The sequence below is a fragment of the Dendronephthya gigantea genome, unplaced genomic scaffold, assembly GCF_004324835.1.
Source record: "Dendronephthya gigantea isolate DGI-Jeju-01 unplaced genomic scaffold, DenGig_1.0 000043F, whole genome shotgun sequence".
Classification (NCBI taxonomy): domain Eukaryota; kingdom Metazoa; phylum Cnidaria; class Anthozoa; order Malacalcyonacea; family Nephtheidae; genus Dendronephthya; species Dendronephthya gigantea.
The window spans coordinates 936,500-952,868 of record NW_021163053.1 but is presented as its reverse complement, the minus strand read 5'-3'; the positions used below and the strand labels follow the sequence as shown (position 1 = coordinate 952,868).

Below are 16,369 nucleotides of genomic sequence, written 5' to 3'. Positions count from 1 at the left end.
GAGATCAGTGCTTGCAATCTCACTATTTTCCATCTTTCACACTGACGTAATTTTTCGACGTGTAATACGAAAACAATTTACAAAAGGTCTTGTAAAGTGAATTCCACATTTGCTATTACCTCAACTTTACCGTATCACCTTTCGTTAGCCTAATACTAATACTATAATAATATAATAAGAAAAGTAGGTAACTTTATGGATCCACAGTTAATAGAAGAGAGATCGTATTGCAGGAAGCTGACACCGTGGTGCAACGTCGTACCCAGGAATGATTTTTATTGTCGGTTTGATAGATGGAAAAATCTTGCAGAAGTTCGTCCCAGTATAAATAGGTATAACAAAAAATATCTTAATCTTTTGGAAAATATGGATGATACACAGACACATCAAACTGATCTAGCGCAAAACAATTCTGCTTCATCTAGTGCAGAAAATGAAACGGGTCTATTTAGTTTTCCTCAGAGTCAGACCGAAGAGGAAATGAGGTTTTGCAAACACTGTCAATATCAAGCTGAAGATTGGCCTGTAAGTTCTTTAGCTCTAGTTTTCAACATTTATTAACTCTAGTTTTCAACAAAAATTACTAGGTACATGTATAATGATATGAGGATTACTACCCTCTATTTCAGCAATCTTAGTGTAAACTTTCAACCACAATAAACTATTAAAATCTGTATTCATTTGCAGATCTTGAAGGAAGGAGAGCATGTATATAATTGCCAGATCAGTTGAAATCAAATGAAGCTTGAAAAGCCCCCAAATAACTCTAATTATTATTATTATTTAATTAATCAACATTTTATTTATGTACTATTGTATATACCATATGTCCATGGTTATGTATGTATGTAACATGGTATACATTTTTGTCCATTAAATAGGCTTTTTCAAAGCATGCATTTACATCAAGTCATCTCCAGAAAATTGCAGAAGCGTATAGAATTCGGCTGTCCGCAGACCCTGTTTCAAATACTTTTACTTGTGATGTAAGTGTCGTCCATATGACATATGTAAATTAATATACATCATAAAACATCCAAACTTAACATTTATTTAGCAGATAATAATGTATTCACATCTTTGTGTCTACTCCTGAATCATACATGCAGTGCAATATGTCTATACAATGTTAATGCTGATGGTTTCTAATTTGAGAATTTTTTTTCTTGATGCCAACCATAGGAGCACCTTTCATACATGTTGGTGTCTCTGAGGTAGTTTTACCATATGTAGCACCACTAGTCACCTTGTACCAAAAGTTTGTTCTGTGGCTCGCTGTGCCTTTTGATGGCTTGACCAATAATATGAAGTAATTATTAACCTTACTATGTTCTTATTTAGACCTGTGTTGTTGAATGCATTGGACGCCAAAGTTGGGTTACGCACTTGTTAGGGATAAAGCATAGGAAGGTTGATTTTATTATTTTATGTTAGATGTTGAGTGGGGTCCAGAGTGTTTCTAACATGGGATGGACTCAAAACATATGTAAAAGTAAATACAAGTCCAGTCTAGATATTTTTTGCAATGCTAAACCAGGACGTACTAAATATTGAACCAGCCAGAAACGATCATGAATGGCTGCAAGAATACTACAACAGTACAAAGAATTTTTTTCTTAATTTGAAACATTAAAAATTTTGAACTTAAGCACAATTATCTATAGAAATTAGTCCTAACTCAATAACATCTTACCGATTCTCACCGATTTTTTTTCCTCTGTAGGCTTTAGAACAGATATCTATTGCCAAAGCAGAAGTGAAATCTGAAATGGAAAAGTCAGCAGGTAGTGAATGGTTGAGTTGCAAAACTTTTTTACAATGGGGGAAAAGGGCTAAAAAATGTATTGTGATAATGTCATATATTGCTGAGTATTGGACAGCAGGTTTTTTTTACTTAGTACACTGTATACATGAAGTACTTTTGTATACATGAAGCTTTTGTTAAACAAATCATATGCATTTTCTCCTTTTTTAATAAATGTTAAAAAACACAGATGGAACACAGACGTTATGCAGCATTCATCTTTTTATAATTTTTTTTCTTAGCAGGTCCAATGAGGAATATTAACCAGTTTGGAAATATGAGATATAACCAGTTTGAAAACAGGAAACCATATGATAGGATGCAAAGACCCAGTTTTGTTCCTTCAGTTGCAGCACAAGATTTTGCCCGATACCCAGAACCACTCATAGGTATGGTAGCACAACTGTTATGGACAGTTTTTTTCTTTAAAGAGTAGCATTGCTGTCCAGATCTTGATATTGTTAGATTATGATTTTGATATTTATTGTTGCTGCTATTGTCATGCAGTTCATGTCAGTTTTACATCATGCACTAAAATCATTAACATTAATAAATAATAAGTGAACTATTAATAATAGGGTGAAACATTTGGTGCCATGCAACCCTTTGAATGGGCATGCAGTTAACAGGAGAATATAAGAAAGAAGGTTGCCAGGAAGCTTGCATATCCTTCACTCTCCATTGCAGGGCAGGATTCTGGCCCTGGGTACGAGGTTGGATCTGGCAAGCCAATCATATTTTCAAAGAGAAAATATGATACTTGTGTTTATTCCATGACATAGTTGCCATTTCAATAGCCTAACATTGTAGTTTTGCCATGTAAATACTGCTGTGATTTTCAAACAAAAATGGCAAGATTCATGCATTAACACATCAATCAGGAAGTCCGCAAATCATGGGATTTTACAACAGCACACACTAGAGTGTTTTAAAGGCAACTTACAGAGTTCCCAGGATTATATATATTAGGCTCATGCAAAATTCAGCATGTGCGTCATAATTTTTACTCGTAAAATGCTGTGACTTGTGGACTTCTAAACCTTGCAAGAACACATTACGTTCATCGTTTTTGCAATTTCTTTTTTAACCATTAATGGTGAAAATTCATTTTTAATTGTTATAACATGCCATCTTTTGATGCAAAAGTTCACTAGATATTTTGGACGTTTTGCAGACATCCAAAAGTCTGCAGAATGTCTGTGAAATATGAACTTTTTATTTGTAAATTTCCTATTATACACGTTCAAAATTCATCATCAATTCATCATTGATGAAGCCATCTTTCATCCCTGCACTCCTTTCTCGTGCAGTCCACGCACTGAGCTATATGGAATTATAATATAGCTCAGTGAGTCAACGCAAAAACGTAATTTTCATCTTCCTGTGTCGGTTACAGTGTGGTTACAGCGAAAATAAATGAAATAATTTTCACCTGAACTGTGGTGAAAATAAAATATTTGTTTTCCAGTAAAATGTGATCATTGCTATAATTTAAACCTAAAAACAGGCCTGGAATACCTGACAGAGATCCAGGTTGCTGGACAAAATCCGCGCTATGAATGCTCTCTTTGTTACGCGAAATTTGATCATAATCTCAAGTTCCCTCACTTGGTTGGACAGAAACATCGGCTAAATGTTTTGGTAAGTATTGGTTCATCTTCATGCTTTGACATGTATGTGTTTCAAAGTATAAAGATGCTTTCTTCTTCTGTTAATTGTTTGTAAGTAACAATTAACAGTTGTTATAATAGTGAAAAATAACAATAATTTGCAAAAACTCTTCTAATGATAGAAGTAATTGTTTGGAACAAAACTATATCCGAAGCCAAGAACGTTTTAATTGTTGCCATTTCTAACTCTATTGTGCATACTCAACATTTGAAAAAGCCTTCAAAGAATGGCTATCCTAAGAATGTTATTAACATTTTTACAAGGAACGTTGCAACAACTTTAATTGAGAACTTTTTAAATGGAGGTATGAAATGATTGTTTTCCAACAATATTCGGCAAGGTTTACAACAAATTACAAACCTTGTATTAAAACCAATGCAACATGTTTTTTTCGAATGTTGTATATATAATGTGCAGTTTTGTAAATTATTGCATGTGACAAGTTTTGATACAATGTTATTGATCATAAACCTCAACTACTTTTCAACTACACGTTCGCAGTTAAATTGTAGTTACCTCGAATCACCCGATTGTTGATTGTTTTTAAAGCTAATTGCCAAATTATTTTTTTATGCAACTGACGGTTCGCGTAACAACATTGTAACGAATCTTTAACATTGTAGCAAATCTTGAAACAAATCTATGCCGCGTATATATCAATAAAATACGCATGCAACATGTTAAAATGTTCATTTAATACTGAAAGACAATAATTCGTTCGATTTATTTTAACAAACGTTAGAATTTGTCGATATTCTTGCAAACTTATATCATAATGCTGTAACAAATCTATGATAAAAACTTGCTTTCACTCGCTCATCTCACGTCGGGTGATGCTCCCTACGCGTAGTTTTTCTGCTAAAACCTCGAAAAACTACAAGGCATGAGCTCCACTTTCTCTTCACTAATTCCAGGTTTCCAAGTTGACTGCTCTGATATTGCGAGATCAGTGTTGCAATAAACCTGTATAACAAATATTTCAACTGTGTTTTCAGAAACGAAAGAGACCTGGTGCTATTAAGGGAGTAGCGAGTAAGAAACGCTCTGAAATCACTTCAATACTCATCCGGGAATCAACTAGTTTGGAGCGCGAGGAAGGACGACAGCAAGTGAAAACCAAAGTTCAACAGCCATCTCCTAATGCACACAGTACTCTTTCAGGTTGGTTGTTGTGACATTCTATATACATGCAAAAAAAGATGCTGTTTGAAGACATGCAACTAACTTGACGATGTATTAATATACGGCAAGAATAATATAGTTGTAGTTTCCTTCCGTTATTGTATTTCGTTACTATATATATATAATAGAGAACATGCCGTACAATGTTAGCAGTATAGCTGAGGCTAAAATTTACTTTTATTCAAGGTCAGAGCCGCAATACTAGAGGAGTTACTCTAAGCGAGACATGGAACAATCGAGGAGCATCAAGAGGAGGAAAGGTCGGTCGAGGAAACGCAAGTTATGCATCCAGAGGAGCTTGGAACAAGAGAGCAGTGTCACATCCTAGAGGAGGATATAACAGCGGACGGGTAGAATCATTGGAAGCACATTCTCATTCATATACGGGGCCTAGTGGCCCGTATAATCACAATACATTTCATGATTCTTATGCCTACCAGTCCTATGGTATGAACAGCTCCAGTTTTACCAACACCTCCAATTTTAACAACACCTCCAGTTTTAACAACACCTCCAGTTTTAACAACACCTCCAGTTTTACCAATCCTGGTTTTGATCGTTCCAGTCACAGCGGAGGTTATAGTCAAAGGTTTGTCTATTGAATATATCGCGCGTGGATCTAATGATTTTTGAAATTATTTAGTAGGTGCCCAGGTTTTCGAGAGTTTCTTTTGTACGTATATGCGTTTTCCGTTAAGCAGAACAGAATATTTGAATATTCACCCCCCTCCCATAAATTATAGCTCTACTTTAGGCCCCTTAGAAGCGTCCTGATAATGATTTTTTGGTGGACATATTGTGTCAATGTAAAGCATGAGAGTGGAATAGAGTGAGAGTCCTTTATGACCATCATGTTTTTTTCTGTCTCAGCAGTGTCCAAACACATTCAGGACAAGCATACTCTGACAATGCCCCTCAGTATCCCGGCACTGGGTTTGGTTATTCGGCACCCCCACCTCCAGAGAATCCACAGTTAGAAAGTAAAAGCACGCCTCCTAAGCAGGGAGTTGAAACTCCCAAGAAGGTAACGTGGAAGCTTTATTCCTAACATTCACTGCATGTCTTGATATATAGTTCAATCGTTGGCTTTGAGTGATTTTTTTATACAAGAAAGTTAACAGCATTTTGTGTAACAATATTGTAGGAAGGAATATCCACGGGTTTAGCTGGTGTTCTTGGTGATTTGGTAAGATTTTCCTGAAATTATCGATGGTGGTGTAATATTAAAACAACGCCAGCACTAACTGATAACATCCGTATAAAAATAAGAAAATCCTTGCAAATTTAACCTTTTCATGCATATACGTTGTAAATTATTACTTTATCATTTATGAATATAATATTGATGTTCACTTTTCACCAGTCAAAACTTGTCCAAAATGAGGACGATGCCTCCGTGGCTCTCCACGTCTCAAACGCTTTGACGCAAGCACTGTTGCAGTATAGAATGGGAAATGAAGATAAGGTAAAAGAAATAAATTTGGTAATTTACAATAATTTATTTAGACAATATGGTAGTGTGGATCAAGCTGAATACAAGTATTTTTCAAGCCTTCCTCCCCCCGACATCTGCGCCAACTTAACTTCTTCAACGCTCGAAATAAATTCCTTATTTCCAAGCAACCATGTAATATTCTGTATTTCTTTTATACACTTTTAGGGCGAAAATTAATCTTTTCAACAGAAATTGTTGCGTGAACATTTGTTTGTCTTTATAACCAAAACATCTACCAATGTAGTTATACTTAGTTTTGTAAATATTTTAATAAATGCTATACATTTTCGAAACGTTTTTACACATTTTTTTATTCATGCAAATGTCGAACGAGTCGCTGGAAATTAAATTCGAGCATTTGTTATGGCCTTAAGCTTGTTAACTTTTGTGACATATGTATTTTATTTATTATTTTGATGTAATTGTTCCATTGTCAATCACATGCAGTTCTTTCATGAATGTATTTCTATTCATGATTTATATGCAGGGCAGAGCTACATGATCCTCCCCATCTGCCTTGCCATATGAAACTCCTTTTGCTATATGTGTGAGAAAACTATACATGTGAGAAATAGTTGCATAGTGGAAATAACGATTGGTCTCTATATCCAGAACTCCTGTTGCAAATATCGTATATAGTCACAAGTTACAGAGTTGCAGCAGCGGGTTCATCGGCCAGTGGCGATTGCGGCAATGTACGAAAGGCGTATAGATGCATGAAAAAGACTATATATAAAGTTAATTGGTTCTATAATAAACAAATGCAGGAAGCTTTTTTGAGCTTTAATTACACAAATACATCGTAAGTAAATTGCGTAGGAACGATATTTATTGTCTCAGATCCCTAGGCATTATAACCCTTTGTTGTAATGATGTAAAAGATAATGCCATTGTTTCATTGCAAAATAGAAAAGTACCCAACTTACTCCTACATGATATATTTCATGTCAGAAATACTTAAAAGCTGTCACAATGAATTATTGTTTACTGTATATGTGGATAATATAAAAGCAAACGCTTAATACCTAGACTGGAAGTATAGACAAGTCATTTTTGAGGTAAAGTTATCAACTCGAGAGTCCCAAAGATAAGGAAAGATGAAGTCTTTGCTGTTTTTTGCCTTGGTTTTCCAAGCTCTTTATGGTGGGTAAAAACCTGTTATATACTCTACGCTAAACAATCAAATAACATACATGATTCAGCATAGTTTGCAGATATCTTTCGTCGAAATGCATGTAGCGTATACATCCGGAAAGAAATTTATTACACATGACATGTCAGTAGATTTTCATGAGATCTTCCAGCCCGTTAAATCCCTGGGCAAGCTGATTTCCATTCTGACACATGTTGAAATTATTATAGTAATATATTCGAAATCGTTTTGTTTCATATAGCATTCAGTTCTGCTGCGATTCCCAGCTTGTGTTCGGAGAAACCTGAATCAGGGATTTGTATGGCTTATTTCCCGAGATACTTCTACAACTCCACGTCAGGGGAGTGCGAACATTTCGTTTATGGTGGTTGCCAAGGAAATGAAAACAACTTTCAAACCCTTAACGAATGCGAGCAAACCTGCACAGGTAGCTATATATATATACTCTGGTTTCTGTGCAATATTCAGGATGCAAAATAAAAACGTTTTCATCCACATCAAAATAATTTTGCATGCATCAAAATCTTTTCATACCATAACAACTTCACCTTCCCTGTTCTAAAGCCACTTTTCCTCTCCTTATCCTAGCTCTGCTAGAAACATCTCTTGAAATATTATTAGAACCGATGACGTTTCGCGTTGTTTGTGAAACCATGTCTTTGCAATCGAAAACGCTCAGCCCATGCAAGCAGAAACACGAACCAAAATCATTCCTTTGTTCCTGTAAATTTTCCTCCGGATTCTTTTTTTAGATATCTGCTTACTTCCCAAAGAACCAGGCTTATGTTTGGGTTACTTCCAAAACTATTACTACAACGCTGAATCTGGATCATGCGAAATGTTCGTGTACGGAGGCTGTATGGGAAACAGAAACAACTTTGAAACTCTCGAGGACTGCGAAACTCACTGCCCGTGACATTGACATGGTTGGTCTGGCATTGACACACTCACACTAAATATATACTCACTCCCACTTATATATAGTGCGATTGTAGCACCTCTTTTCACACATGAATTTTTATTTCTACACAAAGTTATACTGATTCAGTTTCATGCACATCTTCCAGTAAAATAAGGCTTGAATGCGCGATTGCTTAAGAAACCACATATTTAAATTAATACATCATAATTCATATATTTTATTTTATATTATGCATTTATTTTAAATTTATATATTTTTATTTTATTTTCTCTCTATAGTTTAACGGACTTGTCCTATGTATAACCAGGTCAAAGCCAAGGAAACGAAAAAAACCCCAATATAGACTGATGATTAGTGTTGATTTTTTGAAAATGTTGTTAGCCATTTACTTTCTTAGGTTTCATAAGCTAGAAATATCGCAGTTTTTATTGTTCAATCAATCGAAATAAAGAGGTCACAAATAAACAATGTTATCGAGTCATATATATTCATTGTGAAAGTACTAAAACAGTGATATTAATTATGCAGTGATTATGTCATGGGTTTTTCTTCGTGAACTTTCTCTGCTGCCACCAACATCGATCCTTATTAATATTCAAAACAATGACTCCGTGTTATTTTTGTGGTATTTAAACTGCGACGACACAAAACTGCAGTCGCGCAAAGAGGACCTAGTTAACTCATTGCATGTGAAAGTATATTATTCTGTGTCTCTGAGTTTTCTGTCAAGTCAGTTCAAATTGCAGTAGGCTGTAGTATACTAAACAGATTGCCAACAGATTATACTCAAAAGAGTTGTGTTAAAGCTGTATTAGGGCTGGTTCAAAGTGTATCGCGAAACAGCAAGCGAGAGGTCTGGGATTTGGAATTAAGTTGTAAAGTTATTCCTTCATGCATTGCTCCTTTAATCTAGGAAGAAATCAATGATCAGACTGCGGCGTTGAAATCTCTGTCTAAAAGCAAAAGGCTTAAAATTCTTTGGGAAACTCAAATGAAAATCAAAATTTTCATCCTCAAACTACTAAATGTGACCTTAGGCGCCTAATATATCAATGAATTCCAAAATGTTCGTTCATTTGTGTCCTAATTGCCTTCAATAAATCACCTCGTTTAAAAGGCGTTCCCAATTGGAGATCACATTAAATATTGGTAAAACTGAATTTCACTAAAGATATAATCATCTTTGACGCATTAAAATAATAAAATGTCATCTTACCTTGATTTATTATTGGTCAATGTTTAAATTTGGTGTGTTGAAATGGTTCATCAAACGACAAAAGCTAATGCATGTTTGATGAAACAGATTCAGCTAGAAGACATATTTCCGGCAGACCAAATTATCATGCAGAATCAAGGCGTCAGTTTGTGGGAAGAAGCATGCCTCCTTTCTTGATTGTGTTCGGGATGAAGTTTGATTCATTCCTACTTATTTCCGCTCTCGGCATTCTTTACCCGCGCGTGGCTAAGACACAGCATTTCCCCGTTAAATCTATATATATGTTGTAAAGATTACGCAACTTGTGCGTCTGCCCACGTTGTGGATTAAGAGGATCAGAGATTTATTTGCAGGTTCGATTGAATATAGTCAAATTTATATGCAACTATTGTTTAAGTTTACGATTGCTCAACTATTTATAGAAATTGGCTGTGCTTGTTGATTTTATCGAGCTTTTTTCTTGTTTGGTTTTGCAAAGCTCTTTAATCGTGTTGTCAACGGCTAAAGTTTAAATAAATCAATAGACAATACTCGTTTTTTGCTAGAATATTGGTTTAATATATTTAAATGCTAATGTTTTTCGTTGTTTTAAAATAAAAATTAAAAAAAAGATGATAATCGTAAACCTAAACCTATAAAGTCGACTTTAACACGATCATACCTGATCACTTGTGTCGTATCTGCGCTAAATCCGCTCTTAAATTCAGCTCCAGCCTTCAGGGAAACGCTTCGTATAATTTCTTTTAAATCGAACGTCGTCGTCTTATTTTTTGACACCTCACTGGTTCACGAACTGTGAATTGCTAAATCAACATGCATCTCACTTGATTTACAAAAGGCTGTTTTATAGGTTTAGGCAAAACCCCAGCTGAAGACACCAGGCTTAACGTAATCGCAAACATAGTTAATATCCATTGTTATATTCAGGCGTGGGTTGAGATACATCAAGTTTATAAGTTTGTTTAATTTGTGCATATTATTTTTGCTTGAAAACTAAATATTGGCTTTTTTTGCTTAAAAACAATTATGTCTTAATCTCTGTATGAAAAAGCATTGCCTACGCATATGCATGTAGCTAGATATGTTATTTCGTAACAAAAATTATATCCTTTTTTACGTGATAATTGATTATGAATATATATATTTCCGTACTAACTCTCCTGACGAAGGCCCTCAGGTCGAAACGTCGAGAAAAGCGTTTGGTCTATTTTAGGCAGTTGTTATTCCACATTTGATGCTAAGTTATTTCCATATACGCTATAGTTATAGCTAAACTTTAGTACACATATATAGGGATCATTATTCCACTATATCTTTTTCTGGGTCATGCCATCAATCAAGATTGTCCTTCCGCGGAACCGTAAAACCTAACTGCGCAAGGAATGACTCGTGATTTATTGTTTACCTATATAGTATACAGAAGGCATGCATGCATACTTGCTCCAAAGATAGTTCGGACTTTAAAAGCTTAAAGTTCAGTATCGCTGGTAAATTGTTTAAAAAACGATCGCTGCAAAAACGTGTTCACATTCAAAGGGCATAATTCCCTCTTTTGTCCGTCTTTGTAAAAGGCGAGGAGGGAGGGAGGGGGCGTGCCCTTAGTTACGAGGTCTCTGGAAATTTTCAAGTGAGCGTAAGATGACTTTGACTGAACGGGAATTAAGTTTATATTTGTGCAATCCTCATTGTATACGCAACTTATTCCTCTCTGGCCTCTGCATGCTTCCGTCGTCGATGACAGAGTTTATAGTCATTTTGTCTTTGTTGGGCTGACATTTTCCCGACAACATTCGGTCGAATGGACTAATTGACAAACTGTTCTTTGCTGAACGCGCAATTGGCAGAAAAGAATCCCCACTAACCACGTGAAATTTTTTTTTAAATCCTAACATATCAATTCTCTTTGCATACAATTGATTAGCTAGGAACATCAACTCAGAAAATATTCAATAACCGAAAATAATTAGTACTCAAAATACAATTATGAATACAAACACGGACGAACACTCTCAAAAATTGTTGTTTATCAAATAAATACTTGTCGCGGAAATAAATGCTTTGATCCGTTAGAAAGGCATTAATGTCAACATGATTAATGTTTTGTGTTAAGCAACACATTAGCTTTCTTATATAAGCGAGATCCATCTTCAGTTATTGATACATCCAGTTTTCACAAGAGATAATAAGGAGGGAAAAATAACTGAAGAAACTGAAGATAACTTGTTACTAGGATTCTCAGCACCAAGAACAAAATGAACGTTTGTTTGATATTAGTCTTGTTAGTGCACAGCTTGTATGGTACGTAGTCCGCATCCTTTTTTGTATAATTACGACGTTTCTTAATCTTTCAAGTGCTGTAGCTTGTACATGTATGTAGCTAAACTATCATACATTACTCATTATTATATACATCATACATAATAATAATTGTATTTAGGAAATACAAGAGAATTTTTTCATGCCACATATAATATGCATATCTCTTATCATATATTTCATGCATGAATATGACATAAACGATATGAGCGGCTTGCTGCACGACGTCAAGATCCAAAACGTCAGAATAGTCACCAAAACCCCAAAACGTTTGTTTAAAAGTGTTAATTAAAAAGAGACTTTTTTCAGTTCAAGTTAAATTCTGAATTGAAATACAATAATATACATGCAGTTATACTACTTGTACGCCCAGATTCTCTCTACCAAAACATTTTTAAGTTAGCTATATCTAGGATATTTCTCTCTTTCATGACAATTAACACTTTCAGCAACAAGCAGTGCAAGAAGCCTTGAACCTTCAGTGTGCAAGTTGCAGAAGATGACCGGACCATGCCGAGCAAGGATACAAATGTATTATTATGATCAACATGCTGGAAAGTGTCTGTCGTTCTTTTATGGTGGTTGTAGAGGAAACAAGAATCGATTTCAGACACTTGAAGACTGTAAGAAACAATGTGGTAAGTATTTTGAACAGGAAATTGCTTTCTTCGAAAACTCTATGACTAAGTATCAATTTTTTGCCAGCTATACTCTACCATATGGTCCCAAGCTCGCTGTTTCTTATTAAGTACATCTGTGTAATCAGGTATACCGTTATAGGCCTGGAGAAGCAACTGCATATCGGATAGGTAATTAAGCCCTAGACCTAGGGCTCTGGCACCGGGCACTTTTTAAACGGAGAAATTTAAACTGGACAGGAAAGCGCACTTCTAGTACTCGTAGATCATACTGGGCAAAGGGCGTATGATGTTTCTTTCCAGCTACATTTAAAAATTCTAACTGTGTTACAACCGCTGCTAAATTTGAAATAGAAAGAAGTTGTGACCGTCCTTGCCCTTTCATATACATGCCGGTGTGTGGAACTGATGGTGAAACATATCCTAATGAATGCGTGTTGGATATCGCTGCTTGTAAGAGCAATGGAAAAACCAAGAGAGATCATGATGGAGAATGTGGTTAGTAAAGTCATCTATCTCTAACATTGTCATCATATATTGACTCGTATAATGCAAATGATGCCGTAATACTTAGTAATTTCTACATGGATTCCTTTTTCTATAATTGATCATTCATACACACGGACTAACAAGGGGGAGGGGGGAGGGGTGATATTATATTTAAATAAAGACATGTTCAGGTAATTTACTCATGCGGTGACAATTAACAAAGCACGTGTATAGTCATTTCTATACAATAAAAATCAAACTCTTTCTCCAGAGCCAAAGTGTCCGAAGGTATGCACAATGGAATACAATCCACAATGTGGTTCAGACGACAAGACATACAGTAATCCATGCGAATTGAAGATTGCTTCTTGCGAAAGTAGCAATAAAATAACCCTGGCGCATGAAGGAAAGTGTGGTAAGAAAAGTTAGTTGTCCTACATACGCTTATTGAAAGTCCCTCGCTGAAATGATGCTGCTCGTCAGACGTTATTTAAACACAAATTATCGTGCTTTACTGTATTCACTGTACAACTCTTTCTCTAGAGCCAAAGTGTCCGAAGGTATGCACAATGGAATACAATCCACAATGTGGTTCAGACGGCAAAACATACAGTAATCCATGCGAACTGAAGATTGCTTCTTGTGAAAATAACAATAAAATAACCCTGGCGCATGAAGGAAAGTGTGGTAAGAAAAGTTAGTTGTCCTACATACGCTTATTGAAAGTCCCTCGCTGAATTGATGCCGCTCGTCAGACGTTATTTAAACCCTAATTATCCTGCTTTGCTGTATTCACTGTAAGTTTGTAACCATATTAGCATGGTAGTATGTTGCAATATGTTCGCACTGCATACCTGTTTCTTACGTTCTCGCTACTCCAAGACACCAGCAGCAAAATCCAAGTCCCTCATTCCATCCAATAAATTATAAATCATAAATTATTATAAATTATATACAATTAGAAAAGGATTGTATCCGACCTTGTCCTATGATATACCAACCAACGTGTGGATCAGACGGGAAGACATACTCCAGTGTGTGTGATTTGCAAGTGGCTTCTTGTATCGCTAGAAAAACTATTAAGAAGGTTCATGATGGAGAATGCGGTAAGTAATTTCTACCAGGACTACTTTTTTCAACAAGCACAACTGCTCACTATTTCTTGCTGATTAATTTCTGAATGAATTCAGATGTTTGTTCGATGGAAAAAATCGTGGGGCCGTGCCGTGCGGCTTTTCCGAGATACTATTACAACAGTGTCTCCAAAAAATGCGAAAGTTTCATTTATGGAGGATGTCACGGAAATAGGAACAATTTTGTGAAAATTGAAGACTGCCAAAAGAAATGTGGTAAGCTTGAAAAAAGTTATGTTAAAACAATTGCGTTACCGGAAGTAACTAGACTGATCTCATTCATGTAGTTTTGTTTTTGAACACGAAAAGCATCTTAAAACCTACAAATGTGGCTGACTTCCTTCTATTTAGATGTTTGTTCTTTAAAGCAAGATCCAGGATTCTGCAGAGGATACTTCCCGCGATATTTCTACAACTCTAAGTCACGAGCTTGCGAGAAGTTCATATATGGAGGTTGTCAAGGAAACGGGAACAACTTTGAGACTCTCGAGGCTTGTCAAGACAAATGTCATTGACATGGTACGATGTTTGTTTGAGTCCTAACAATGAATACAAGTTCAGTCGTAACTACCACGTCTCCTGTAAACTTCATGCAAGACAATTATATATACGTTTTGTTTTTTTAGACCATTTTTTTGGGACCATCATGCTTTCTGGCGACGAAAAAACAAGAAGTGATTGATGTTATGATTATTTAGTGTGATTTCATGTCCATGCTGTATACGTTTTCGAATAATAAATGAGGATTTTCTTATCTAAATATTACCGATGTTTTCTGATTTCTGTGTGCAATCCAATCTTGTTTACAAATATATTCTTAACTGTATAATCAACACGAAAATACATGCTTGCAAAATACCCTCACTTAATTAATTCTGCGCACCAAACGTTATCGTGCTTTGCTGCATGTGTTCGCTGTATATACATTGCAATATGTTCGCTATCGTGCCTACTTTTACGTTCTAACTATTCCAAAGGCAAAATTTAAATTTCTCATTGCATCCAATATTCTTTCAATCTTTCCACAGTTGACTGTTGAAATTCGTTAACGTTTAAACTTATTATGCTTATTACTCGTTATAACGGTCATGCAGTACTAGTGAAGAGGGCATGAATGAGGGCATTGTTTTTTGTCCGCTTGGTCAGTCAGACAAACCACTCGGAACTCGTGATTATAACAATATCATTTGCGACATACATTTACAATTGGCCTTTTCTCGTTACCAATATAAATACTTGATATAAATACTTGATGATTTTATTCAAATACAGCCTAATGGTTTGATTCCGTTGAAAATAGCTTTGTGGAATTCAAACTGTCTTAGAGAACATTTGCCATTCCACGCAATACTATAGAAGCGAGGTACTGATTGCTCAACAACTAGGACTAGAACCATGATGCTTCGCCGAAAGTTGCAAAAATAGGATCTCATAACGTTTGCTATACTGTACATTGCCAGGAATTTTGATCATTAATTATTCAAATCCATTGTGGCCTTGCCATGGAATAACAAGAGGACTACATGCAGGGTGTCTAAAAAAACCCGAAAACTTTTGAATGCCAAAGAACTCTGTTGGGACCCACAAGTGTATAAATGTTTGCCATAAGCATTTTTATGCATGATACAGTAAAATTTGTGCGTACCCAAAAACTATTTATTAGCAATATCTACAATTTGTCTTGGTCGACCTTTGTCGAAAGGCGTTTCTTACGCGTATAATTTATCACGATAAACACTCGTTGTTCCGCGGTCAGCTGCACCATTTTCTTTGGAAGCAATAACGCAATAACAAGGCTAATTTAAATTCAATCATATTCACAATTTCAAAATTTTCGTATTTAGCATTTTATAAGTTGCATTAAATCGCCACGGGCTAAAATTCATGAACACGGCATTCAAATTTTGACAACGAGTGATTTCAATAGTTTTCATTTTTTTCAGACACGCTGTAGAAGGGCCATTTGAGTCGGGAACCATTATATGCATGTATGGTCACATTTTTGTACCGGGAAACGAGGACACTTTGTTGGTAAAAATTCTACTTCATTAAATGAAAAGGAATCAAAATCGGACTGACATATGTCCAACTATAAATTTCAAGTCTATTTACAAGCCTATATACAGTAGGTAAATAGAACCATGCACAAATTTGCATAAATAAAATCACAAAGTGTACGTTTACTGCCGTAAAATGCATCACGAGCCTTGCACTTCGAGTCTGCTTTAAGAATGAGGTAAATTAGCCTTTCTCACGATGACGTTTTTGGGGTACTACAAAAATACATCAGCTGTTTGTATTGAACTATATAGGATCCATCTCTGATGACCATTTATATACTCGGGAAATA

At 35.6% G+C, this 16,369-nt stretch overlaps 3 protein-coding genes across 7 annotated transcripts; all 3 read left to right on the top strand.

Annotated features, from left to right (window-relative positions):
* The first annotated feature begins 83 nt into the window (after positions 1 to 83).
* Positions 84 to 6,691, top strand: LOC114527116. Of its 4 annotated transcripts, XM_028548731.1 has the most exons (13): positions 84 to 332; positions 426 to 525; positions 882 to 986; positions 1,342 to 1,410; positions 1,724 to 1,784; positions 2,047 to 2,193; positions 3,312 to 3,445; positions 4,471 to 4,636; positions 4,844 to 5,246; positions 5,528 to 5,681; positions 5,802 to 5,843; positions 6,021 to 6,122; positions 6,318 to 6,690. In XM_028548731.1, exons 1-13 carry the CDS (start codon positions 196 to 198, stop codon positions 6,327 to 6,329), a joined length of 1,632 nt encoding a protein of 543 aa, XP_028404532.1. In that variant the 5' UTR covers positions 84 to 195; the 3' UTR covers positions 6,330 to 6,690. The 4 variants fall into 4 exon arrangements, with proteins under 4 accessions (XP_028404532.1, XP_028404531.1, XP_028404529.1 ...); XM_028548730.1 differs by having other exon boundaries at positions 84 to 525; positions 2,050 to 2,193; positions 6,318 to 6,691; XM_028548728.1 differs by having other exon boundaries at positions 84 to 525; positions 6,318 to 6,684.
* A 478-nt stretch (positions 6,692 to 7,169) lies between these two features.
* Positions 7,170 to 8,689, top strand: LOC114527209 (PI-stichotoxin-Hcr2e-like). Its single transcript, XM_028548853.1, has 4 exons — positions 7,170 to 7,295; positions 7,547 to 7,732; positions 8,058 to 8,231; positions 8,506 to 8,689. The coding sequence occupies exons 1-3, from the start codon at positions 7,250 to 7,252 to the stop codon at positions 8,219 to 8,221; spliced, it is 396 nt and encodes a 131-aa protein (XP_028404654.1). The 5' UTR covers positions 7,170 to 7,249; the 3' UTR covers positions 8,222 to 8,231; positions 8,506 to 8,689.
* A 2,921-nt stretch (positions 8,690 to 11,610) lies between these two features.
* Positions 11,611 to 14,679, top strand: LOC114527214 (four-domain proteases inhibitor-like). Of its 2 annotated transcripts, XM_028548860.1 has the most exons (9): positions 11,611 to 11,741; positions 12,209 to 12,397; positions 12,752 to 12,895; positions 13,158 to 13,301; positions 13,430 to 13,573; positions 13,849 to 13,992; positions 14,077 to 14,235; positions 14,371 to 14,538; positions 14,646 to 14,679. In XM_028548860.1, exons 1-8 carry the CDS (start codon positions 11,696 to 11,698, stop codon positions 14,532 to 14,534), a joined length of 1,134 nt encoding a protein of 377 aa, XP_028404661.1. In that variant the 5' UTR covers positions 11,611 to 11,695; the 3' UTR covers positions 14,535 to 14,538; positions 14,646 to 14,679. The 2 variants fall into 2 exon arrangements, with proteins under 2 accessions (XP_028404661.1, XP_028404662.1); XM_028548861.1 differs by lacking the exon at positions 13,430 to 13,573.
* Positions 14,680 to 16,369: the final 1,690 nt, after the last annotated feature.

Bases quoted from the DNA above. Each gene is read 5' to 3' on its own strand.
- LOC114527209 (XM_028548853.1), top strand. From the start codon at position 7,250: ATGAAGTCTTTGCTGTTTTTTGCCTTGGTTTTCCAAGCTCTTTATG. The intron at 7,296-7,546 runs GTGGGTAAAAAC...TGTTTCATATAG, and splicing joins GGTTTTCCAAGCTCTTTATG to CATTCAGTTCTGCTGCGATT. The intron at 7,733-8,057 runs GTAGCTATATAT...TTCTTTTTTTAG, and splicing joins ATGCGAGCAAACCTGCACAG to ATATCTGCTTACTTCCCAAA.
- LOC114527214 (XM_028548860.1), top strand. From the start codon at position 11,696: ATGAACGTTTGTTTGATATTAGTCTTGTTAGTGCACAGCTTGTATG. The intron at 12,896-13,157 runs GTTAGTAAAGTC...CTCTTTCTCCAG, and splicing joins AGATCATGATGGAGAATGTG to AGCCAAAGTGTCCGAAGGTA. The intron at 13,302-13,429 runs GTAAGAAAAGTT...CTCTTTCTCTAG, and splicing joins GGCGCATGAAGGAAAGTGTG to AGCCAAAGTGTCCGAAGGTA.
- LOC114527116 (XM_028548728.1), top strand. From the start codon at position 196: ATGGATCCACAGTTAATAGAAGAGAGATCGTATTGCAGGAAGCTGACA. The intron at 1,411-1,723 runs GTTGATTTTATT...TTTCCTCTGTAG, and splicing joins TAGGGATAAAGCATAGGAAG to GCTTTAGAACAGATATCTAT. The intron at 2,194-3,311 runs GTATGGTAGCAC...ACCTAAAAACAG, and splicing joins ATACCCAGAACCACTCATAG to GCCTGGAATACCTGACAGAG.